Below are 25,402 nucleotides of genomic sequence, written 5' to 3' on the forward strand. Positions count from 1 at the left end.
AATAGGCTGTAACATTGACATATTGCACCACATGCATTTTTCTGCAGTTTATATTTTACCACTGAAAACTCGGTTTTAGTGGCTGCACTAGTTTTACTTTTAGTTTAGTTTTTAATTTATTGAAAAGCACATTCCGACGCAGATTCAGAACGACAGTCTCCAAGTTTGAAACTAACACCATGTTTTCACTGCGCCTAGAACTCCTCCATTGTCACGAACGAAACTGTCAAAGGCAGCGCCCAGTCGCGTCGCGTCGTTCCTCTGATGTCCGTGAATACTTCCTGGTCCAAAGTTGTGTGTACTCAAATCAAAGTCAGTTGAGCATGAAGTGGGATGGTGAACTCATATCAGGGAAGTACACTTCAACGGACACTCACACTTCTCTAAACAGAGGGATAGAGAAGAGAAGTTAAATAATTCATTCCTCAGTCCAGACGCTTTGCAAACATGATACGAGCAGATGAACATCATTTACGCAACGGAACCCTGAAGGCTCATTCCGACCAGAAACAACAAGGAAGCAACAGTTTGAAAAATGGATTCCACGTTACTGGAAAGGTAAGTCCAAGCCCCTTACTTCTGCTCAGTGAGTCAATTTAAACGTCTGTTTTTTTAAAGGAAAGTTAAAATACAAGGGGTGATTCTTAAAGCTGACTCGAGTTTAGGTCCGATTCATTTCAGCGAATCGGTTCGTTCTGTTCATTTAACGAATCCCTTCGAAAGAACAAGCCACCAGTTCGTTAGTCGTCACTTAAATATGTTTAAACTCCACGCGCGATTTTGGCAATAATAAATGTTTATTTTTATGAAAATAGTTTAATTAGTAACCATAAAGTTTAACTGTAAAATTTGTATTTGTAACCACAGGCAAAAAAAAAAAAAAACCCACTGGTGGCTTGGCTTGTCTCTTAATTTAACTATGGTTTCTATAAAATGGTATATTTATATTATATGGTATTTGTCATAACTAGTTTCATATTGGGAAACAGCCTATTACTTAATCTTAGAACTACATTTATTATTAAATTATGTAAATTGAGGCCTTTAGTTTATGTAGTAGACTGTATGTTTGAATGTCATTTTTATATTAAATTGCAGTGAAATTCAAATAATATTTGAATATAATATTTGGATTATAATGCATTGCCTATTATATTTTAGGTGCAGAAAAATGGCAATGGAGACAGTTTTCATCAACCTCGAGTTAGGGGGGAAGATTCGTTTGAGGAAGCCCCCATGTATGTGGCTGTCCTGACATACATGGGTTATGGAATTGTCATCCTGTTTGGCTATTTCAGGGATTTCTTAAGAGCTGTTGGCTTAGAGAAGTGCCATCAGGCCCAGGAGAGAGAAGAGCAAAAGGTAGAGTCACTCTCCAACCCATTTCTCAAACTGTGGTAACCACTGTGGTAAGCATCATGTAGAGAAATGTTAGTATGTATTTTGGGAAGAAAATATTGTTTTATTATTATTTTTAGCTTTACCTCACGTAAACTTAGGGATGGGACGATAACCGGTTTTATTGATAACCGTGATAAAATGTGCTGAAGGTTAGTAATATCGTTTAAAAATGAATTATCATTAAAACCGTGTTTGATTATCGCGGTTTTAATAACTCACTATTAAATCATGTCCAGCCAGCAACAGTCTGACGCAAGCGCAGCGCACAATGTTTTTTTTGTTTTTTTTTCGAGAAGGAATGGCGAAAGTCAGTGACTTTTCTATGCTTTTCTATGCTTCTACACTTTTCATTGTAAGGAAGGAAATGCCACAGAATTTAATCTTTCTTTAAATTAAGTGCATAGAGTTGCTTGTTTTATTAGTTGTTTGTTGATTATTAAATATAAAACTTGCTGAAATGTTTTCAGTGTGAGCATCAACTATTTTTGAACACTTTCATCTCGTTTCAACAAAACCGTGATAATATTGATAATCGTGATAATTTTAGTCACTATAATCGTGATATTAAATTTTCATACCGTCCCATCCCTACGTAAACTGTCCACTAATTTGTGGAATCTTTTTTTCTTCGTTTTTGGAACAGAATAACATAATTTCTGTGTGTCTATAAATGGCAAATATTCAGAGAGTTACATACTCAACATTTGGAAATAATAACAGTACAAAGATGAGTATTTCTGAAGACAAATTTAATGTCAAACACAAAGTGGTTTTGTTTCATGTCATGTAATTTACATATTGTTCACTATGGAAAATCTCTTTGAAATGTGTGAGGTGATGCCGCAGAGGTTAAAGACGCAATTAAACCTCAAAGGAGAGTGGGTTCATTATTTCTGCTCTCAGTCTGTCCGTTGAGAATGCCACCTTCACAAAGATGCCTCTTTCATGAACATTTCTAACTCAAAGCTGGTGGCATTACATTAGATGTGATTATTCAAAGGCATAAACTGAGTTTAGTTGACAAGATTATGAAACGGTAAGCTTTCAGAGGGAGTCGCACCTTTAGCAAATTTAAATGTTACAATTGTGTAAATCTGATATGAGTGAACACATTGTGAATTTCTGCTCTGTGCTTGCCTTGTTTTCCATGATCAGTGTGAATCACGTCAGCCAAATTGGCAGTGTCTAACTCTTCTGAGCAGTCGTGGTCTAATGGTTAGAGAGTCGGACTTGTAACACAAAGGTCATGGGTTCGAGTCTCAAGATTGTAGGTGGTGGGAGTGAATGTACATGCTCTCTTCAACTCTCAATACCACAAATTAGGTGAGGCCCTTGAGCAAGGCACTGAACCCCCGACTGATCCCCAGCCACTGCAAAAAAATGGATGCCCACTGGTCAGGGTGTGTGTTCACGGTGTGTTTGTGTGTTCACTACTCACTGCTGTGTGTGCACACTTGGATGGGTTAGATGCAGAGCACAAATTCCAAGTATTTGGCTAAATGTCACATTGTCACTTTCACTCCTAAACTAGCTTTAATCTGTAAAGTACACAAATCAGTAAGAAATGAGTGTAATTGACACTTCAGTGAAGGAATGCTGATATTAGCAACGATTAATATCTGATGAAAATAAATATATGAACTGGAAAAGAACTGGTTTGACTTCAGCACTGCACTTTTCAAAGAGTGTGCTTGATATGTAGGCCTAAACACTACATTAGCATTTAAGAGCTAAATTTACATGAGGTTTTAAATGATCTCACAGCATTTGTGTTCTCCCTTTTCCTGTTTAACAAGGGTTTCTACATTGCCATTTGATTCACACACCAGCAAAGCTTTAAACTCTGTACTTTGTGCGTTTTATGTGTTAAATGACCACAAAATAAGTCTATGAGAATCAGTAAGAGCACAGTATTTTTTAAGCTTTCTTGGTGTCTTAAGAGAATGCTTTGAATGTGTGATCTGAAACGTTGGGCAGAGATCAGACACCTCCTTAATGACCAGAAAAACTTATGAGTGGCAGTTGTAAGCTTAAGCAAAACTTGTAAATATCAGGCGGCAATTTGTTGCGCCTTTGTTATTTTCTGCCGTCTTCTGTCTCTATATCTAGGATTCTGAAACAGTTCAAATAAGTTTAATAAAGGTAACACAATGTGGATTCTGATTAGACTCTCCCTTGTTGTTTTGTAGTTTACTTAAGGACAAGATGTGGGTGAGTCTCTTAGGACTCTGATACTCACAGAGCAGATGGTTTTGAAACATTCACCTGGTTGTAACTACCCACGTGCAAATATTTTTTATGGCATGTCTTGGGTCAGCCATGCCTCATTTTTAAAGGTGTCATATGATGTTGGTAAAAAGAACATTATTTTGTGTATTTGGTGTAATGTAATGTGTTTATGCGGTACAAAAACCACATTATTTTCCACGTACTGTACATTATTGTTCCTCCTCTATGCCCTGCCTTTCTGAAGCACGTCATTTTTTTACAAAGCTCACCATTTTGAAAAGTGAAGTGTGCTCTGATTGGCCAGCTATCCAGTGCGTTGTGATTGGCTGAATGCCTCAAGCGTGTGACGGAAATGTTACGCCCCTTACCATACTGTGATGCATGTCCCGGTCAGAACATCGCGACAAGACAAAAACAATAAAACCCATTACAAACGATGCATTTGTTGCATCCAGTGGGGACATAGTTATGGATTATAATGACTTATACTGTCTTTTTACACGTTGTGTTGCATCGCACAGTGTAGACATAAAATCATCTCTGCATTTGTGATCGGAGAAATGACAAACAACAAGCGCTGCTCTACACAGCTGAAAACTCGTGTTTGAATCACCAGTGGCAAATCCTTTACATATTTAAATGTACTTACAGACTGTGAGTCAGAACAGCCAGCATTGTATTCTCCTCTCCCAGGATCAGGAAACAGTCCTCCATAAATTATGCTGCACACATCTGAATATGTGGGTTGAACAGTTGTGGAACAGTGTTGTAAAAACAACTCAAACACTGATTTCTAGTTGTGTCCTCTTTTGGAAGGCCAAACAACGTATTTTTGCTTTCAGAATGAAAAAGCGTCTCCACAACATGGCTTCGGCGGCAACAGCGAGAATAAAGTTATGCCTTCTTTCTTTGCATGAAAATTTTGGCGGTTTTATGCAAATCTTCCCACATCATGATGTAGACATGTGGGTGCGTGTTTAAATGAGGCCTTTTAGGGGGGCATGGACAAGTCTAAACTAAAGAATATCTCTTTGGGTTTGAGACTTTAGTCTTTGCAACTTTAGGGATCTTATCTATTCATGAACAGCTTGTAACACTCCAAAGAGAAAGGGAAACTTGAAATCACATCATATGACCCCTTTAAGAATTAGGCATATTGTGGGAAGAAAGAACAAAATGCTGATGTTAAATTGTTTTAAAAGTTCTTACTGTCATTATGTTGTAACTGATTTCTTGTATTTCAGGACTTTGTTCCCCTTTACCAAGATTTTGAAAACTTTTACAAACGGAACCTGTACATGAGAGTCAGGGATAACTGGAACCGGCCTATATGCAGTTTACCTGGTCCAGTTTTTGATGTCATGGAAAGGGTCTCAGATGATTACAACTGGACTTTCAGGTAGGTTTATGCTTTGCATAAAAATAAATAGTCATGACCCTGTTAAAAAAACCAGGATATGTTTTAGGTGCCGATTCCTGCAGGAATGTTTAGGTAAATATCGATGATAAATATCGGTTCTCGGTTCCAATCCCTACTTATAATACTTTCACAAAGTATGCACTACATAATTGAAAAGTTATAATAAAGACTGTACACTGTTAAAAAAAAGGGGAGGGGAGGGGAGGCAAGGCCGGGAGGGAGTTCAGCTTCCTGACAGCCTGATGAATGAAGCTGTCCTTCAGTCTGCTGGTCCTGGCCTGGAGACGCCGCAGTCTCCTCCCCGATGGCAGCACACTAAAGAAGCTGTGTGATGGGTGAGTGGGATCACCTGCGATGCAGAGGGCTTTACGGGTGAGATGGGTTCCATAAATGTCCTGGAGAGAGGGGAGAGAGACACCAACGATCTTCTCAGCTGCTCTCACTATGCGTTGAAGTGACTTGCGGCAGGACGCATTGCAGGCGCCATACCACACAGTGATGCATCTAGTCAGGATGCTCTCGATGGTGCCTCTGTAGAAGGTGCACATGATGCATTGTTTGCAGAGAAAGTAGAGACGCTCCTGTGCTTTCTTGGCCAGTGCTGCAGTGTTGACTCGATATGGTGCATGACTAGCCGTTCAAAGCACTTCATGAGAATTGGAGTAAGTGCAACTGGACGGTGGTCATTGAAGCAGGATGGAGACGGCTTCTTCAGGACTGGCGGGACTGGAATGACAGTGGTAGCTTTGAAACATATGGGGACAACAGCCTGACGTAGTGAGATGTTGAAAATGTCTGTGAAGACATCAGTGAGTTCCACTGCACAGTCTCAGTACATGCCAGGAATGTTGTCAGGACCCGGAGCTTTGTGTGTGTTGATCCTGCTGAAGGATCTCCTCACGCTGTCCGGGGACAGCGTCTTCACCTGGTTGCCGAGAGGAGGTGGAGTCCTCTGTCCAGTGGTGCTGTTTTGTTCCTCAAAGCGTGCTAAGAAGGTGTTCAGCTCATTCAGCAGGGAGATGTTGCTGTCAAAGGTCCGCAGTGGAGACTGCTGAAGATTCAAGCTTCGCCATAAAATAAATAAATTGCAGACTGTAAAACTATTTCAAAATATTAATACTGTTTTTACAGTTTTTCAATCCAAACAGCCTTGGTTAGCATACTGTAACAGACTACTTATTTCAAAAACATTCGAAAATCTTAACCACCCCAAACCTTTGAATGGTAATATTATTAATAATTAATAATATTAAAGTATCATTTTATCAGGTGAGAAATTTATTAATATTTGATCAACTAATAAGTTGTGTCAGTTATATGATTATAGCAAATTTTTCCCATTTTGTTCTGAAATTTTGGGTTCATGTTATTCACTTTTTCTTGTAATGGTGACACTTACTCACACTAACTGCTGCTTTGTGATACACACTTCTATATTATACCCACTGATTTCAGTTCCAGCATGGAACAAGAAAAATAGTCAAGAAAAATGTATATCAATAACTTGGTTGATGTGTTACTCCTCTGACAGGTTAACAGGAAAAACCATTGAAAACGTCATAAACATGGGCTCCTACAACTACCTGGGTTTTGCTGAAAACAATGTCGACTTCCTGAAAACTGTAGCAGAAGAGACCAGACAGTATGGGGTTGGCGTCTGCAGTACAAGACAGGAACTAGGTATGTGTGTGGTTACACCACAACCGAAACACACCTACTAAAACAGAAACAGGTTCAACAGCATCCAACATTGTTTGCGTAAGAACAAGCATAGTACATTGTTGAGCAACTATTTTAGTTTAGTTAATGCCATCATTAACCTGCCCAAAGCATTTTATTTTTCCACTTGCAATCAGACCCGCTTTGAGCACCGTTCATAGAATTCCTTCTTTTTTTTTTCTGGGTAATTTATTAAAGGCCCAACCTGTTTTTGAATTTGCAACCCAAATTGATGATTGAATGAACTGTTTCATATCTCTCTCTACAGGTTGTGAATGTGATTAGTTCATTGACCCATAATGATCTTCCTCATATTTCCATGCTGAAATATATTTAAATCTATTTTAGGGTAAAAGCTAGCTTGTTTGCACTAAGGCTTAAAGGCGAAATGGTTATCTGGGTGCATGTAATTTTTTTAAAGCACTCATTTTAAGGTTCCCACAGTGTATGAAAACTAGGCTTGTGATTACCAGGCTTGAAAAAGTCTGTTGTGTGTATATATATATATATATATATATATATAATGTATCTATATGTGTGTATATATGCATATGTATATGTGGCTATTGAGTAATCACAAACTTCCATAGAAATTCATTGGTAAAATGGTGTGGAAAACCTTGCTGGTGGTTTAAAGATTAGACCTGTTCAGGCACATTTGTAAGTACTTTGGTGTGACTGATATTCTAGGATCTGGTTATTCTGGTTTGTTGTTGCATATGTCACATTTTTCAGCTGCTTCATGACTGTCGCTACCTGTTCTAGCATTAGCAAGGCCGTAAAACATCACGTGAGCACAGCTGCATCAAGTACACGACAGTAAACCTGGAAATATTTTGGCCACTGTTTTATTTAACTTTTTACTCATATACAGTTACACAGTATAAATAAGTATCCCTCTTAAAGATAATTGTGTCATCAGATCGTTTGCATAGCAAAGTAAGTCATTTGAGATCTTTTATTTTGCGGTGCTATGCAGTGACAGTAGTGAATCTAAACCAAATACCACATCAGAAACAGACACAGAAAGAACATGTGAACATGTGCATTTTTAAATCATTTTGAAGAACTCTAAAATTTATTTATTAGAAAATTCTTTATTTTATTCACAAACATCACATCCAATGTTTCGAAAAAGTATCATATATAAAAAATGTATACATAATGAAAAAGTAAATATATGCAAAATATGAAATATTATAAAAAGGTTATATTTATAGAAATAAAGATATATATATATATATAAATTAAATATAAATCAAATTAAAAATAAGAATTAATCTTGTTTTACTAATGGGAGATTTGGATTTCTGAAGATGTTGCATCTCCCAGGTTACATTAGATTACTATTTTACAGATATCCCATGTGATGTTGGGTAATATGTCTTTAACTATAACATTACGGTCATAGTTTACAGCACATTTTTGTTCTGACTGCAAGATCAATAAGGTCCATGTTTGTTTTTGGTGACAGGTTTTAAGGCTGATGCATCAATCATTTACAGAAATGCTGCATGTAGGATTATCTTTGTATCTTTAGAATTCATTATTGTGTGTGTGTGTTTTCAGTTACCATGGACTATTTAAATGTACAAAGATTTTATAGGTTTAACATTGTTATAGCTGCCAGACACTACTATCACTGAAGCACGTGGCACTCAAGTATGTTGGAGTCGACAACATAATGGACCATCTAAGTGTCACATTTATTGTAACAAGAGCTTAATGTTTCACCATAATGATGAAGTCACTGTATAACCAGTGAGTGGCGAATGTGGTATGCTACACTATTTTCCCATGAGACAAAAGTTGTCTTCCTCTAGATGTTTCTTAAATGGCTTGTAACCCAGAATCTTGGAATGTTATGTGGTGTTGTGCAATCATATTTTTTAGGGTTTGGACTAGGGCTGCACGATATTGGGAAAAAATGACTGTGATATTTTATTTTTCTGCGATATATATTGAGATATGAAATCTAGTAAAAAAAATTCTTACAAACAAAAATGGGGTGAGCACACTTACATTCTGATTTTAAATGATTTAAACATCGACACCATCGTGTCAATTGATTAATATGCGTGAGGGAGAGAGCAAGACAGCGCTCGTGTTGTTTGAAGACGGTCTCTCTCTCTCTCTCTCTCTCTCTCTCTCTCTCTCTCTCTCACGCGCTCTCTCTCTCGCACGCGCTCTCTTGCGCTCTCTCTCTCTCGCGCGCGCTCTCTCTCACGCTCTCTCTCTCTCTCTGCCCTGTCAAAACTTTCACTATGATGGTTAAGCTGTGCAATTAATCCGCGAATCACATTCGTCAAGGGCCGGGGAGCAGCTGGCCCGTACAGGTAATGAATAACGGATCAACTACGACAACCTACATCGCACATCCTGCGATGTGACTATCGTGGATTCGTACATCGCGATATCGATGCTTAAACGACACATCGTGCAGCCCTAGTTTGGACTACTGTTTTAGGTGGATAAAACCGTTTACTGGTTTAAAAATGTTGTTTAAAAAAATAGGGGTGCACGATATATATGGGCTGATGATTAATGTGAATCTAGTCTAGTCACCTAATATTATTTACCGCTGATTAAGATAACCGGCTTTACTTAGTAGATGCACATTAACCATGGGCCAATATATATCGTGCACCCCTATTAAAAAAAATATACAGTGTTTACTGATGTTAGATAACAGGAGTTGCATATGACTTTACACATACAGTATTAATAAACAATTTTATTATATTAGTCTCATGTTTAAAGGTTTAAGGTTTAAAAGGTTTAAAAATTATGTTACATTATACTATGTTAAATAGTATGTTTGTAATTTAAAATACTTAAGTTTACCTTTTTGTCATTTTTATTCTAACACAGTGCCTTGTCCCACTTTCACTGCAAGCAGTACTGTAAACATGATTTTCTGTGGTTATCTATGGTCACAGATGATGTTGTTCAGACTTAATTTGTATTTAACACTGAACGTTGATACAGTTTTCAGAGACGCTCCCATTCATTTAAATACAATTAGGTTAAGATGCTTTTAAGAACTTGCTGTTTTATGGGCAGTTTCTGCTTGTGTAGGTGAATGAGCTCTTCATGGGTCTCGCTCTCATTTCTCACTTCATTAGATTACTACAATACCCTGGTTAGAAGTCAAGACCCTTATGGGGTTCCTCTGTAAAGAGAGCTTCTCAGTTATCACACTGAAGTGCAGTGTAGTCTTTAAATTAAACCCTGATTCAGGTTTAATCAAGCAAATCATGCTTCAGCTGCCGCTGTGAGAGGGAATGATTGGAGGTCTGCAGTAATCAATAGTGTTTTAGAGAACAAAGCTCTCTATAGGAATCATGTAAAAGGAGAGGCGTGACTGCTGTCTTATTCAGTGGGAAATATATCTTTAGCCAGAATTTATTCCTTAAAGCTGTTTAACATTTCTAGCTTTCAGACCATTATGGTCTTATTGGCACTTTGATGGGTAATGGAATCAGGAAATGATGCCCACATAAGCACCGTGGCTGAGCATGCACATTAACATTGCTACTACAACTACTGTATATTGTGTTTTCAGATTTATTAATCTATTTAGGCATGTATGTGTTTAGAAATTGTGCATGATTTGAATTAATAATAAATTAACATTCTGGAATTAAAGAATTTTTATTAATTTAAATTAAGAAATAAAACAGGATGCAGAACCAATTCAAATCTTTCAACCAAAAATGAAAAGTCACTCTCATTCACCCAATTAATTTATTCACCATCTTGTCATTCCAAAACTGTATGACTTTTTTTTTTTTTTTTTTTTGGAACTTTAAATATTATGAGAACCATCTTGGTGTTTTTGGTCATACAGTGGAAGTCAGTGGTCATCAAAACTGTTTGGTTACCAAAATTCTTCTAAATATGTATTCTGCAAAAATGATGACAACAATTTTTTTTTGTGTATGAACTCTCCCTTTCCAGATTCTGAACTTTCTCAAAAGTGGGGTTTAGAAGTGATAACTTATGTCTTTTGGGCCTGTTTATTTTTTAAGTCTTCAGCACTGTTGGGAACGTTACTTTAAAAAAGTAATTAGTTATAGTTACTCACTACTTGTTCCAAAAAGTTACTGAGTTTTAAACTTTTTTTATTAACTTTTTTTTTTTTTTTGGAGCAGTTTTCACAAGTCAGTTGAAATGAGTAGAACAGACAGGTGTTCGTACATAACGTTCGATATTTATTGCACGTCAACAGACAGCAAGAGTTTTATCCTGCACTTCAAATTTTATCTTTGTAAGAAAAGTGCTTTTGGCTAATAGCTTTGTAGATGCGTGTGTCATTGTGAGATGCTTCATAGAGTTGCTTACAACGGATGTCGACAAAATCTTCGCTCCAGGACATAATGTACACATTACATGCACGTTCTTGCCTTTGACCACAATGAATTTTAAGTAGTGCTTATATCTCCACCTTGAAAATGCCAACTTTTCATCGGATTGCTCCTGACTCACCATCTCTGCTGCTGCTGCGAATCTCTGTTTAGCTGGCGCGTGTGCTGGCATGTGTGTAAAAACACTGGCTCTGATTGGCTACCATGAAACACATGACTCTGCCTTAGCCAATCATAATCGCTTATCTCGTTATTAACCCACCTCCTCACTAGCTGTGTGAGACGGGTGCGTTCGGATTACACAGTTTATTCAATCAACGCATAGTAACGTCCAGTAATCTTAATGGCGTTGTAACGACGGGAAAAGTAATTTAGTTAGATTACCCCGATACTGAAAAAATAACGTCGTTACCTAACTGGACTTAAGATGTAATGACATTTTATAGTAGTAATAAAAACACTTTAGAGATTTATGGCATATATCTATAGCCAATTTCTCTATCTATATTTAACCTTTATTTTATCCCACAATATCAGATGTTCTGTTTGTTTTTGAATTCTTGACATTTATGTAACAACATTATGGCAGTATTTCATGTCTGCAGTTATGTCTTTAGTCTCTGAAGGCACCTACTGAGTGATTAATAACCTTTCACCTCACATGTTTTGTCAGATCTGAATTATTTCCTCCATGCTAACCCTGTCTGAGCCTCTAAAACTAGAAAAGCTAAAGGAGGCATGGAGGAAAACCTAATTTCCTTCAACGCTATTGGAATACCCAATCTGACTGGGAAAGACTTTGGTCTAATGAATACTTAAAGTGTATATCTGTGCTTTCTGTCAGCTGTGGTGTGAGGCATTTTTTCTTTCCTTCTGTGTCCAAGGAGTCTCTCCAAGTCATTTTGATAAAGTGTCAGCTTTATAATAAATTTCTTTATCTTTTTTTTATAGGCAACTTAAGCATCCATGAGAAACTGGAGCAACTTGTGGCGGAGTTCTTGGGGGTGGAGTCAGCAATGGCGTTTGGAATGGGTTTCGCCACCAATTCCATGAACATTCCAGCACTAGTCGGAAAGGTCAGCGATTAAAAATTAATCTTCAACGGTGCTGTCTTAAATCACTCAGTTTTATCTGTTGAAGTGAACTGACAAGTGTGGTATTAATCCGTTATCTCTGGGCGCCTGCTATTAATTGCTACTATAAACAGTTTTTCACGCACCACAGAATAACCCAGTGAACCAGCACACTAAACAAACCCTTGTTAAAAATAATGCCCAATCAGATAAGCAATCACAGTTAGAACTGACAGTGCTTGTTTGGGTTTCTCATTAGGGTTTGTTTATGATAGATGTGGTCGATCATAACCAGCTCAGATAAGAAAACCTTAGTCTCTATGGATCTCTAAGAGAACCTTAGTCTCTTAGAGATCCATAGGGGTGGGGAACAGAAACCAGTTTGGTTAAGGGGTTAAGGGGGAGGTTTTTCCTCAAGGAAAGTCTTTGTGATGTTGCGCAATGGAGGTATTGCTTGAGCAGTGGGTCCAGCAACTTGTGCCTTCTGGAGGAGGTGTCAGCCATTGTTGAACCAGGCCATGCTCTGCAGCTGTTGAGACTTGTCCACTTCACATTACAAGATCTAAACATTGAGAAGTTCAATTCATTTGAACAAAAAAGCTTGGTGACACCTAGTAAAACTAAGGGTGCAGGTTCTATTCCCAGTGATCAAGTTCAGTCATAAAATACGATGAAAAGTATTTGGGTAAAAGTGACTTCCAAATGCATAAATCTATCTCAGCTGATTAAAGTCATTACTCAGTGTTCCTAGAAGTCCTTGCAAAACATTTGTCTGCTTTGTAGACTAAATATAAGGACTTAATTCTCTTTTCTTCTTAAATGGATTGTATTACTATTCTTTGTGTAAGTGGTCAAGGACCACCTTAATGGTTACTGCAGGAGGCAAAGATCTGGGTTCCAGATAGATCACCTCCTATCTGGGACAGGATTGAACCTGGGGTTCAGATAATTAAACGAGAATTGGCAATTAAGATTCAATGACAGTAAATGACGGAGAGAAGATAAATAGATAAATTAACAAATAAAATAAGAAAAAAAGATGAAGAGAAAGTTTTATAATTTTTAGCTCTATTTTATAATTTTATTTTCACCCCATATTGTATGACATTTACATTGTAGTTAGATTTTTTTCTGTAAACACTGTTTTAAAGGATGCTATATAAATGACGTTTCTGGTTATTTGACTGTATATGACTGTTTCTGGTTATTTGTGATATTTATTCCACACGTCCTCCTTTAAAATGTGTTCAGAGCCATACAGTAACAATGTCTGTTTCCAGGGCTGCCTGATCCTGAGCGATGAGCTAAATCACACGTCCCTCATCCTGGGAGCCAGGTTGTCTGGGGCAACCATTCGAGTCTTCAAACACAACAGTGAGTACATATTCAAAATATTATGAAATTCATATCTACTAGGTCACAGTGTGTTCACCTATGAGATTTGTGTAGATCTGATAGGGGGGCATTTGTAAATGCTGAGGTCAATCATCTTCACAGTTTGTGATTGTAAACAAACTAAAGCATGAGACTGCAGCAAGACATATTTGGGTTTTATAAAAGCTGTGCTTTAGGGCAATAGTGGTTAATGGTATTCTTGTGTAGCTACTGGAAAAATAGTCTGCATCTTTCTCCAGTGGCTGGATGAGAATACATGATGCATGAACAACAAAAGCTTGAATGTACTCTGACAGTGCCATGTTATATTTCGTTGTGGGTTCTCACGGCAAACCCAGGAGACTCCATGTGCAACTCTCTGACCTGAAAATGGTCTTGATAAAAGTGACTAGTGTTGGGGAAAGTTACTTTTTAAAGTAATGCATTACAATATTGCGTTACTCCCTAAAAAAGTAACTAATAACGTTATGTAGTTACTTTTTTTATGGAAAGTAATTTGTTACGTTACGTTTGTGTTACTTTTTTTTAAATATGAGCAGGGCTTGGTTGTTATTAATATATAAGTTCTATTTATAGCAAATGTAAAAGCCCTTTCACACCAAAAAGTGTAATGAATAAACCTCAGGCTGAAGGAAAAGTACATTCACGTCTGTACAGTAGAACACTGGAGAAGAAGATTCAACACTCTTCAACAATAAAAAAACTGATGCACAATTGTTAGTTTATCTAAAGTCATTTTTGGTCATTATTAGTATGGTTGAACTGCATCATCAAAGGTCAGCAGCAAAGACATTAGTTAATAAAATGGGATTAGATACATTTGTGTTATATAACATATTTAATTATTACAGGTTTGCATCATATTCTAAGTTTGCATTTCACTGTTTTAATTAATTTTGATGAATACTAAATCAGATTTTTTGCGAGTTGGATGAATTAATGCACATTCACATTTAGTCTAGAACTACATCATGTTCGCACAACACACACAACACCTCTGTACTTCCGATTTCTCCCAATATGGGGACAGGAGACTTGTCAGTCAATAAATGGGGAAAAACAATGTAACTAGCATTACTTTTGAAAAATATAATTTCTTGGAAATTAAAAAGTAATGAGTTACTTTGCTAGTTACTTGAAAAATGTAATCTGATCACGTAACTCGCGTTACTTGTAATTCCTTACCCCCAACACCAAGGGACCCTTCTCCATCACCCTCAGCTGAATTGTTCAAAGTAAGCAACAGTAAGCAAAAACTTGATTAGCTGGTTCAGGAATGTTTAATTATGGCGTGAACTAATGCTGTGTTCAGCTTCCTCAGAAAATGTAAAAGAATAACGCTTGAAGTTGGACTTTCAACTTGGAAACTCGTGCAGAGATCCCCAGTTCTGATTTTGTCAAGATACGGGTGCATGACGTAACATTTGTGGATATGTTGACTTTAATGATAAACATTTACTTTGAAGCAAATAAAAAGCATAATTGGGTCAAAGTTCATCATTATATGACAATCTAACCTGTTTTGCAAGCATTTGCCAAGACTGGTATAAAATACGATAAATGTTCTCCTGTGTTGATACCTGCAAATACATTTTGGCACTGCATACCAATGTTTATCATCCGCATTTTAGTTGTTAGAACATGTTTGTTGACAAATCCCTACCATGTTATGGTAGCAGTGCCATTTGAATTCTTTATCCGTCTTAAAATGGAAAAGAGCTTAAATTCTGCTTGCAGTTAGATTCCAAAAGCAGGTCTAAGCATCATTTATCTCTGTTTCTCTGAGTGATTGCTCATTCAAAAAACACATTGCAAATGGACTCAATTTGTTCAAACGTTTTGAACGTGCTGTTGACATGGGAATATTTAGGACTTTGTTTTAGCTTTTTTAGTTTATTAGTTACGTAAGGACTTGTATTTTCCCAGAGGAAACATGCCAGCTGTAAATATAGTACACTGAATAAAATAAGGGATTGCAAAACATTTTTGTACTACAAATTTTTTGTACTACTAGTTATTTTGCCTCAGAGTCTCTATAACCTGCCTGCCAATACTGTCATTGTCGCCTTGAATAAACTAGTGACAGCATAACACACATAAACAAACATCTACAGTATGTCCACACACAGTCTACTTGCCATTCTTCTTTGTATAATTGTTCTTGCCCTAAAACCTTTGGGTGGATCTGTGTAGGTGAGTGTAGTATTTCAAGACTGCATGGATAGTGAAAGCAGGCCGCGTCCACATTGGCCTTCACTGGCCTAAATACGTCCACCTGTTTGAAATGAGGCCACTGTAATGAGAGACTATTTGGAACATTCTTTTCTTTGGGCTTTTTGTCACTTTATATTCACAGAGACAGCAGAGAACGCAGTAAGCTAAATGGGTAAAAGAGGAGGAATGTATCAGGATGTAACAGGCTGGAATCAAACTTTAATTTTGCAGTTCAACTCTGCCATCTGTTGGCCAGTTTGTAGCGTTGCCATATCTTGTTATTATAAGCGACTTTAGGCTAGTTGTAGTTTTTTCCAGCTTTTTTTGCAGATTGCAGTCACACATTTGGGCTTGCACAATTAAATATGGCGTAGTTTATATCCCAGTGTGCATTCAGAACACTTTTACTTAACATTACTATTTATCTTTGCAATTTAATTCCCTTATCTTTGAATGTTTCTAGTTTTTCCAGCCCTTCCCCTAGGATGCAATTATTGGATATGCTTTTTTTGCAGTAAGATCCAATTTAGCCTTGGTTAATGTTTGTTTTATGCAAGTATATGCTGTAATAAATCACATTGAATTCAAGCTAATTCTCAATGATCCATAAAACCCTTACACTTGTAGAAACACTAAAGCTATTTAGTCTACTATTATTTCATTATGGTAGGGCACTTATTTTGGGTTTATTTTACCAGACCATGTTCCTCCTTTTTCTAGCGTCTCAATAATCTGACATATTCAATTCTGTTTTTGCAAGCCTCTACCGATCTGATGAGGTGTGCTTTGCTGGGGTGTCTCTACAGAAGGAGGGTTAAGAAACACTGTTCTGTATATCCAAGAACAAAACTTGTTGGCCACATTCTGAAGAAGTGTCTAGATTGAACATGTTGGGTTGTTCACAATTTGTAAAGGAGCTTAGTGATGTAATATTACAGCCATATATATTCCTAAAAGTGCTTTCATTGAACCAAATTTCCTTGGCAAAAAAAACCCCAGCTACTTGGTATCTGGTTGGTGTATCTTTCTCATTTTGTTTTAGGAAGACCTAAAAATACGTAGGCCTTTGTTTGGTATGGGTAGAATACCAACTGACTGTGTGTATTTATTTTAAAACCTGATTGTGTCATAATGTGCCTGTTTTGTTTGGTTACAGACATGCAGAGTCTAGAAAAGCTGCTGAAGGAGGCGATTTGCTCAGGTCAACCTCGTACCCATCGTGGCTGGAAGAAGATCCTCATCATGGTGGAGGGCATTTACAGGTCAGAAAATTTGCGAATATTTACATTTCTGTTCACTCCAGCCTTTAGGGGTATGCATCCACATGAAATGAAAGAGGACCATTTACATTTATAGAAGAACTTTCCTATAAAATTGTAGCTCAGGTTGCTTTACAAAGCAACAGAAAGTTAAAACAATTAATTTTATTGTTGGAGAATGGCTAAAATAATTGGATTTAATAACTGGTGGCACCTAATTTGGAAGTTAATGAAATGATCTGCGCCTCATGTATCAGGCTTGTTTGTTTGAAGTTTTTGAATGTGTGATGTCACCCGTTTGAACACTGCCTGTCTGATTGTTAGTTTATTGAGGCCAAAGTCTTCAGTCATGCGTGTTTGACCCTTTCCAGCCTCGTGAGCATCGATAATCCTTTTCCTGAGGTCATTTATTGCATAAATCAGTGCCGAAGTGAACACTGAAGGTTCATGAACTTTATATATGAAATTCATGCATGATTTTAGAAGATTATAAATAATTCTCTAGCTCGCAACCACTGTATAGGTAGCAGATAAATACATTTACAGTGGTTATTGCCATCAGTAAGACAGGTGTGATTTCTCGGGACAGCTATTTCGGTGACATCTGAGACGGTTCATGTTTAACAAATCACTTACAGCACCTATAATATTAAAATACATGTACAGTTGTTGTGTTGTAAGTTTAAAATATTAAAGTTTATGTATTATGAAGGTTCAAATGTATTTAAAAAATATTGTTACAACACTATTCCATTTTTTTATGTGTGTGTATTATATTGTATATTATCTAATATTTTATATTCTTTTATAATATCATATTTAATATTATAAACAATAGTAATAATTTGTTTTACTATAAAAACCAACTATTAACTTTAATTAATAGTTAGTGTTAATTAACTATTTTGATCATTTAAAATAATTAAACTTATATATTTGCCTTGTGTTTACATGTCGACATGCTTGTGTCCATAATCTAATTTTTAACACATCCTAACTGAAATGTCTTTGACTGTTTCTTTCAGTATGGAAGGCTCTCTAGTCCGGTTGCCAGAGATCTTAGCATTAAAGAAGAAGTATAAGGCTTATCTGTACCTCGATGAGGCCCACAGCATTGGGGCCGTGGGCCCCACAGGTCGAGGAGTTACAGAACATTTTGGCGTGGACCCCAATGAAGTGGATGTTCTGATGGGCACCTTCACTAAGAGTTTCGGGGCTGCTGGCGGGTATATTGCAGGGAAAAAGGTAGGCATTATGTAATACCCCACTTTCAGAGCTCTTTTAAAAATGCATTTCCTGAGGCAAAAAGCAGCTCAAGGTTTTACAGAAATTCGGACCGTTGAGCTGCTATTTGTCGTTTGGTGACGCTCGTGGTACAGAAATGACTTACGTCACCTTTACTCAGCATGCCTGCCAATCTCCCTTCCCTTCTCTTTCAAACTCACACACATGGTCTTGTTTCATGATGTGAAACTACATATGTTCTCCAAATGTCATTCACGGTCCTGTCACACCGCCTTTCTCATCTTATTACTCCATTAAAAAACACCACTTCACTTCATTACCACATCACGGACATGGCAGTTGATTATAAAAGACAAAAAATGAAAAAGACTGCAGGTTTTTTGAATTACACATGCTTTGAAGAACAGAGAGGTGGGGAAGAGAGAGAGAGAGAGAGAGAGAGAGACCCCATGCATGTGTTGTGTAATATTGAGAATTTAATATGGTGAGACTGTCGGCTGATTGCCAGCTCTGTTTTTATGGGACAAATCAAAATTGCACAGGATGCTTCCAAACATGGCACTTGGCTGTAATGTATACTACCATTTAAAAGTTTTGTGTGTATAATTTTTATATGTTTTTGAAAGAAGTTACTTAAGCTTACCAAGACTATATTTGTTGGATCAAAAATACAGTGAAATCAGTGATATTCTGAAATATTATCATCATTTAAAATAACAATTTTCTATTTGAATACATTGTAATTTATTTCCTTAGATGGTAAATCAGAATTTTCAGCAGCACACGATCCTTCAGAAATGTTTGGTGAATTGGTACATTTATCATCAATAAGTATGTTTACATGGACAACACTCCGATTTGAATAATATTAAGACAATACTCTGATTAAGAATTTACCATGTAAACAGAGATTTTTGAACTTAATCCAGCTAAAGTCATAATCGAAGTAAACACTAATCAAATTAAGACATGTGGAGTATTCCTATTTTAGTTGCATTACTGAAGTGCAGAATAAACAACTAAGCACCTTAATTACATCATTACTGTCGTGCAGGACGTTTCGCCGCCTTTTGCCACGAGATACACACGGCAGTGGTCAATCGTTTGATGGCAAATAAAAGAGCTTCAACACCGCCATCGTCTGTATGCACATACAAATAATTACCTGCACTTGAAGCTTTCATAAAATTAAAAATGAAACACCCAAAACTGGCATCATCACAAAGACTATATGTTTATACGTGAAATTCTGGAGGGGACGTCAGATGGCGTCACGTGGGGACGTATTGTGCCATTAATCGAACTATTTAAGATAACATGCAAAACAGGAACATGAAAGGAATATTCTAAAACCAACTCATATAAACACCATAATCATAATATTGGCTTATTTAGAATAAAGTAAATGAGTCAGATTTTTACATCGAAACATCAACCACTTACTGATTATTTATTTTATTAGAGTAAATACAAATGTTTATAGATATATAGACAGATAGTCATTACAATCACATATATATATATATATATATATATATATATATATATAATGCTATTTTTCTATAATTGTCTCTGCTGAAAAATGTAATTGAAAATTTTTGGTGCTTCTAATCAGCAGACCTTTTTTTTCAGTCATACTTGTTCTGCACTCTTCCAGTAGGTTTGCAGTTTTTTATAAAGGTACTCAGCAGCAGCAGAGTAAAACACATGCTCTCAGCAGCAATAAGGACACTGTACACAGGCACAGTGGGAGGTTCGCAAAGAGAGACGCCAAACGGCTCCAGCCAGTCCCTCACTCCACAGATGTGGGTGGATTTTCGGACACGTTCTCTTAACTGACTTATCTTATGCCGTTTCCACAATGCTCCCAGGACCTAAAGCACTGCAAATCTTGCACTCTAAGTGGAAGCAGATGTTTGCTTTGCAGATTTTTCTCCTAAAAACCCCCTCGCCCCCATCCTCAAAGTAGAGGACACATCTGGATGCAGAGGCCTGTGTGCACCACGAAGTGCGTCCCCTCCTCTCACCCCTCCACAGTGGATGCAGATGTCTGAGGACAGAGATTAAGAGCTGAATATTGGCCCCGGCTTCTGCTCAGAAGCCTTTTCATGGATGCAGAATAGACAAGCTCCAAAACTGCTTGTTTGTAATAAACAAAGTATCAACCTATTGAATGACAGCTGTAATAGTTTGTACAAAAAAGCCTGTATAAGTGTCCATGTGTGTTTGTTTGCCTCATAGATCTGCTAGTAGCATAATCAGTTCAGGGACTCCAATACAAGCAGTTTGTTAACATTCTGTATAAGCAGTAACAAACAAACAGATTTTATACAATGCCAGTGAATAGAGCAGCTGTTGTTATCACTGGATGATCAGTGTCTTGGTGTGTGCTGTGTAGTTTCATTTCCCTCTAGTGGTGTAGCTCCCTCTATTTGGACAGCACAGCATTTTGGTTCATCTGCTCATGCATGTAGACATTTTAAATCACTTGTTACAGGTTCACCTCTTCTGAACAATCCTGAGGTTAAATATCATGCTGAAGGGCACAATACACTTTTCACTGCCCACCAAATCAGTGTTCAAAACTTACAAACCCTAACTTTAACCATAACACTACAACAGCTTGTGAAACATTGACAATAAAAGTTAAAAGGATAGTTCACCCCAACATTTTTGTCATTTATTTCTCACCGTTACACACTTTTTTTCAATTTGATGCAATAATTTTTTAATGAAATGTATTCAATTTAATGATTTATTTTTAACTCAGTATTTTTTTCTTTCTTCTGTGAAGCACTAAAGAAGATCCTAAGCAGAATGTCTGAACTTCAGTGACATGAGTCAATTATGAAAGTATTCCTTTGATGATGGATGTGTTGTGTTTTTCTGCAGGAGTTGGTGGATTATTTGAGGAGCCACTCTCACAGTGCGGTGTACGGTACTGCCATGTCCCCACCTGTCGTGGAGCAGATCATCAGGGCAATTAAATGCATCATGGGTGTCGATGGCACGACCGAAGGTAAGCAACAAAGCACTTTATAGTGAGTGAAGTGACATTCAGCCAAGTATGGTGACCCATACTCGGAATTTGTGCTCTGCATTTAACCCATCCGAAGTGCACACACACAGAGCAGTGAACACACACACACACTGTGAGCACACACCCGGAGCAGTGGGCAGCCATTTATGCTGCGGCGCCCGGGGAGCAGTTGGGGGTTCGATGCCTTGCTCAAGGGCACCTAAGTCGTGGTATTGAAGACAATATATAGTGTCTATATTGTCTATAGACAATATAGACACTTTATAGAAGCAATACTAAGATGTAAAATCATGAAAGGGACTGGCCATCTTTTATTAAGAAAGTCACAAGACAACTTTACAATTGATATGTCAGAAGAGACATTGAGACCCAGATTTCAAACCAGTCAGTCATTCTAATGCCAAAAGAAAATGAAATTCTTCACCCAACACTTCTCCTTAAATGTGGGGAATCGGATAGGGAAGAGAAATCACATGGATTTAATAACCATATAAAATGAATTTGATGAAACTCATTAAAAACAGATTTTAATAAAGCAATAGGACTGGCTTAAAGAGTATTTTAGTCAAGGAAAGGTCACATATTTCCAGAGTCAGTAGAATGGCTCCACTGTTAAAAGGGTTTTTCCAAGCTGTCTTCTGTTTTTGATATGCATTAATCCATATATTTATGTTTTTAGAGAATACATTGCGTTTCATTTTAGTTTCACTTCAGTTCACACCATGATAGGAAGGGATTCGGTCTGCATTGAATGGTAGAGTTAAGTTCAGCACACTACTTTAAAAAGAAATTGGGGTGGATACGTTTTTTTTAAGTTTTGAAACCTTATGTGTAACAAAGCTGAACTTATTTGATCAAAAATACAGAAAAAACATAAAGCTGAACTTATTTGATCAAAAATACAGAAAAAACATAATAATTTGAAATATGATTACAATTTTAAATATATATATTTTTTTATGTTATTTATTCCTGATGGCAAAGCTTAGTTTTCAGCAGTTATTACTCCAGTCATCAGTGTCACTTGTTCCTTCAGAAATCATTCTAATGTGCTGATTGCTGCTCAAGAAACATTTCTTTTATTATCAGTGTTGAAAGGTTGTGCTGCTTTATTTGGAATTTTGCTACTTTGCTACTTTTCTTACTTGTGGAAATGTAGATAGATTTTTTCAGGATGCTTTGATGAAGTTCAAACAGCATTTATTTGAAATATAAATCTTTTGTAACATAAAATTATTTAGTATCAGTCGATTCAGCGCATCCTTGCTGAATAAAGGTATTAATTTCTTTATAAAAAAACAAAACAAAACAAAAAACCTTTTGATAGGTACTGTAAGTCAACAGAAGAGCAATTCAACTGGCTAATAAAAATATTTTTATGAATAAAAAGTAAGCATTAGAAGCATTAAAAATAAAAAGGTTGGAATTGTGGAATCATGCATATATTTATAAGCAGGACTGTTAAAGCAAAGCCAAACTGTTTAATTTAAATTGAGACATGGATATGATGCAGAGTTTATTAACTAGCTAGCTGTTTCAAATAAAACTCCTCCGCTTCAGTTGGACAATGGGTTCTAGTCCAAACTTGTCTGAAGAGAATCTCTCTAGGCTGTTTGAATACTGTGATGTCTACATCAGATTTGGACAAGGCGCCTATGGGTCATTATCAGCATGATGTGCAGCTCTGTGGAGGGTGAGTCACACTGATCTGAGAGCTCGCTTTACAATTCTCCATCCCGCTCTGAATACAACACAATAGGGAGCGGAAGACCTGCTACATCTGAACTTGTACTGCGTCCATGACTAATTGTTTGGTTTGAGCTTCACCTGCTGTTTCTAGAGTTTGCCAGTGTTCAGCGTTTCTGTTGAAGAGTTTCTAATGTAATGAAAGTTCAGAGCAGTTGTATTCGTTCTGCTGACATGAGGTCTTATGTGCTTACAGCCCACCTCGTTTTGAAATAGCTGCCAATCGGTTTGCATGTAATTATATGCAAGCATGCTGTTGTTTTCCAAAAACTCCATGGAGCCAAAGAGAGCTGGAGGTGGACCTGGCCAGCCCACAGAACTGCATGATTCACACAATTAAATAAGGAGCGGGGAATGAGAGGTAGACATAAACTGAACAAGACAGAGAGTGAAAAGTATTGATGTTCATTGAGCTACTGATGTGTCTCCAATCGCATTAAGTTGTTAGAATTATCTCTTTGTGGTTCGAACCACCAAAGTTCAGATTATTAGTCCAGAGCAGTAACCACTACGCTACTGCTAACCACATGGTACCATTTGCAACTGAGTCCATGCTTCTCGGTTTACTCCAGTCTCCAGTTGTGTGCCAAATCCATTGTATCCTATGTACAAGCCAAGAGTGTCTTGGCAAAGGATGACATTTGTCTACCATTCAGCCTGACAAAACAAAACCAGCTGGTACTGTTTTTCACATCGACTGACTCCTCACACACACACATACATTATGAGGCGTTTTGAAGAGTACAGAAATGAGCTTCAAAATGTAATGAAAACATAACGTCTGTAATGATTTATTGGTTTGCTGTTTTCTTCCTGTTTTTGTTTTGTTACTATGTTTTTGGATTATTTTATGAATGGGTCTGCTCTGTCCCACTTAACTACTTAATGGTCTTAATGAGGGGCTATTAAAAGAGCAATTCTGGGATTTGAACGGCAGAGCAGATGATGTCATTTCCCGTCGCCTCTTTTGGGCCCCTTTCCTAGCCTTTCACATACAATTAGCCTATAACCTTAAGGGGATCTAATAGTAGTTTATATTCTCTTCTTGATTATACTTACAGAAACAAAAGGTTAAATGTATACATTCTAGTTTGTCTAGGAAAAGGAAAGTTAAGGAATTGCTAAGACTGTTTTGTAAGAGCAATAACTGCTGGTGGTATGGCTTTATGCCACTCCATTATGTTGCAATTCCTTGGCCATTTTCCCAGTGTTTTCAACTATATTCAAGTAGAACAACTATGAAATTTGCAGGCAAAGAGTGTTGTCAAAATAATTGGAAAGAAGTGGGCTAAACTTTGTGCCAGCTGTTTTTAGGACTAGTTTGTAGACATATTTGTTCTATGGTTTGCCTGACATGGTCTGTTAAGCGTTCATGCTACCGCAGAGTGGGCGCAGACTCTCTGAGAGCTACAAATTACTGTAGTATTACCATGACAACAATTCAGTGATTTTCCAAATTACCATCAGATTCAAGCAGCTTATGTTCATGCTTAATTATAATGAATAAATGATAAAATCATCAGGGTCGCGGCCTTCAGGTTGTGGGGACTGTTGGGAGGCAGGTGCATAGATGTGCTGCTTGTGATGTCACAAAATGGTAAGTTTATTAATATTACTTAGGTTGTGCACAAATAAATGATTAAGATGATATTTTACTGTTTTGGTAAATAGTCTATATGTTCCTGCTTAAACTAGTATTACTTCAGTCATCTAGATTTTTTTGATTGGGACTGGTCATACATTTCAGTGACATAAAAAGGTAAACTGTTCTAATTTGAATCTGAAAAGTAAGACTGATCATATCTTGGTTAACTGCTTGTCAGACTGCTTCCTAAGACATAGTGGTTGTGTTTATGCAATTGTCACCAGGTCTTTAGTGGAGATTTACAACTAGAAGTGTCTAAAAATAATTTACCATTGCACAATTCAGATTGACTATGGTAATATACAATGTATTGTCAGCCACTTGATTATGTTTTACTGTCTACCGTGGTCCTTTGTGTTCCTTCTGACGACTGCAGGATTACCAATTTTCAAAAATGTTTACGAGTGCAAAACTTATGCCTATAAAGTTTGATTCTCACCTTAGTAATTGGCCTATAAATAATCGCAGAATATACTGTAAGTGAGACTTTCATAGTCTGCATCCCTCTCATGCAGAGGACAATCAGATCCTTCAGATACAGTCCCAGTGGAGGAGCCCTTTGAGATTATTTGCACTTTTTTTTTTGACCTGTAGTTGCTCCATTGTAAATCATGACCTTTACTTTATTGTAGACTCATAGTTATGTCTC

At 37.1% G+C, this 25,402-nt stretch overlaps 1 protein-coding gene across 3 annotated transcripts in view; it reads left to right on the forward strand.

Annotated features, from left to right (window-relative positions):
• The first annotated feature begins 206 nt into the window (after positions 1–206).
• The window catches only part of LOC132110548 (serine palmitoyltransferase 3-like), a 28,250-nt gene continuing 3,054 nt past the window's right edge, over positions 207–25,402 (forward strand). For 2 of the 3 annotated variants that reach the window (XR_009424659.1, XM_059517252.1), the window contains exons 1-9: positions 208–558; positions 1,162–1,362; positions 4,875–5,029; positions 6,582–6,730; positions 12,088–12,212; positions 13,490–13,583; positions 16,975–17,080; positions 18,103–18,322; positions 21,215–21,341. Coding sequence is in view for 2 of the 3 variants with exons in the window: in XM_059517252.1 (XP_059373235.1) it covers positions 448–558; positions 1,162–1,362; positions 4,875–5,029; positions 6,582–6,730; positions 12,088–12,212; positions 13,490–13,583; positions 16,975–17,080; positions 18,103–18,322; positions 21,215–21,341 (1,288 nt within the window). In the remaining variant the exon portion in view is untranslated. Of the gene's footprint in view, positions 559–1,161; positions 1,363–4,874; positions 5,030–6,581; positions 6,731–12,087; positions 12,213–13,489; positions 13,584–16,974; positions 17,081–18,102; positions 18,323–21,214; positions 21,342–25,402 lie in introns of all 3 variants that reach the window. The other variant, XM_059517254.1, reaches the window with a different exon arrangement.

The sequence above is a fragment of the Carassius carassius genome, chromosome 30, assembly GCF_963082965.1.
Source record: "Carassius carassius chromosome 30, fCarCar2.1, whole genome shotgun sequence".
Taxonomy (NCBI): Eukaryota; Metazoa; Chordata; class Actinopteri; order Cypriniformes; family Cyprinidae; genus Carassius; species Carassius carassius.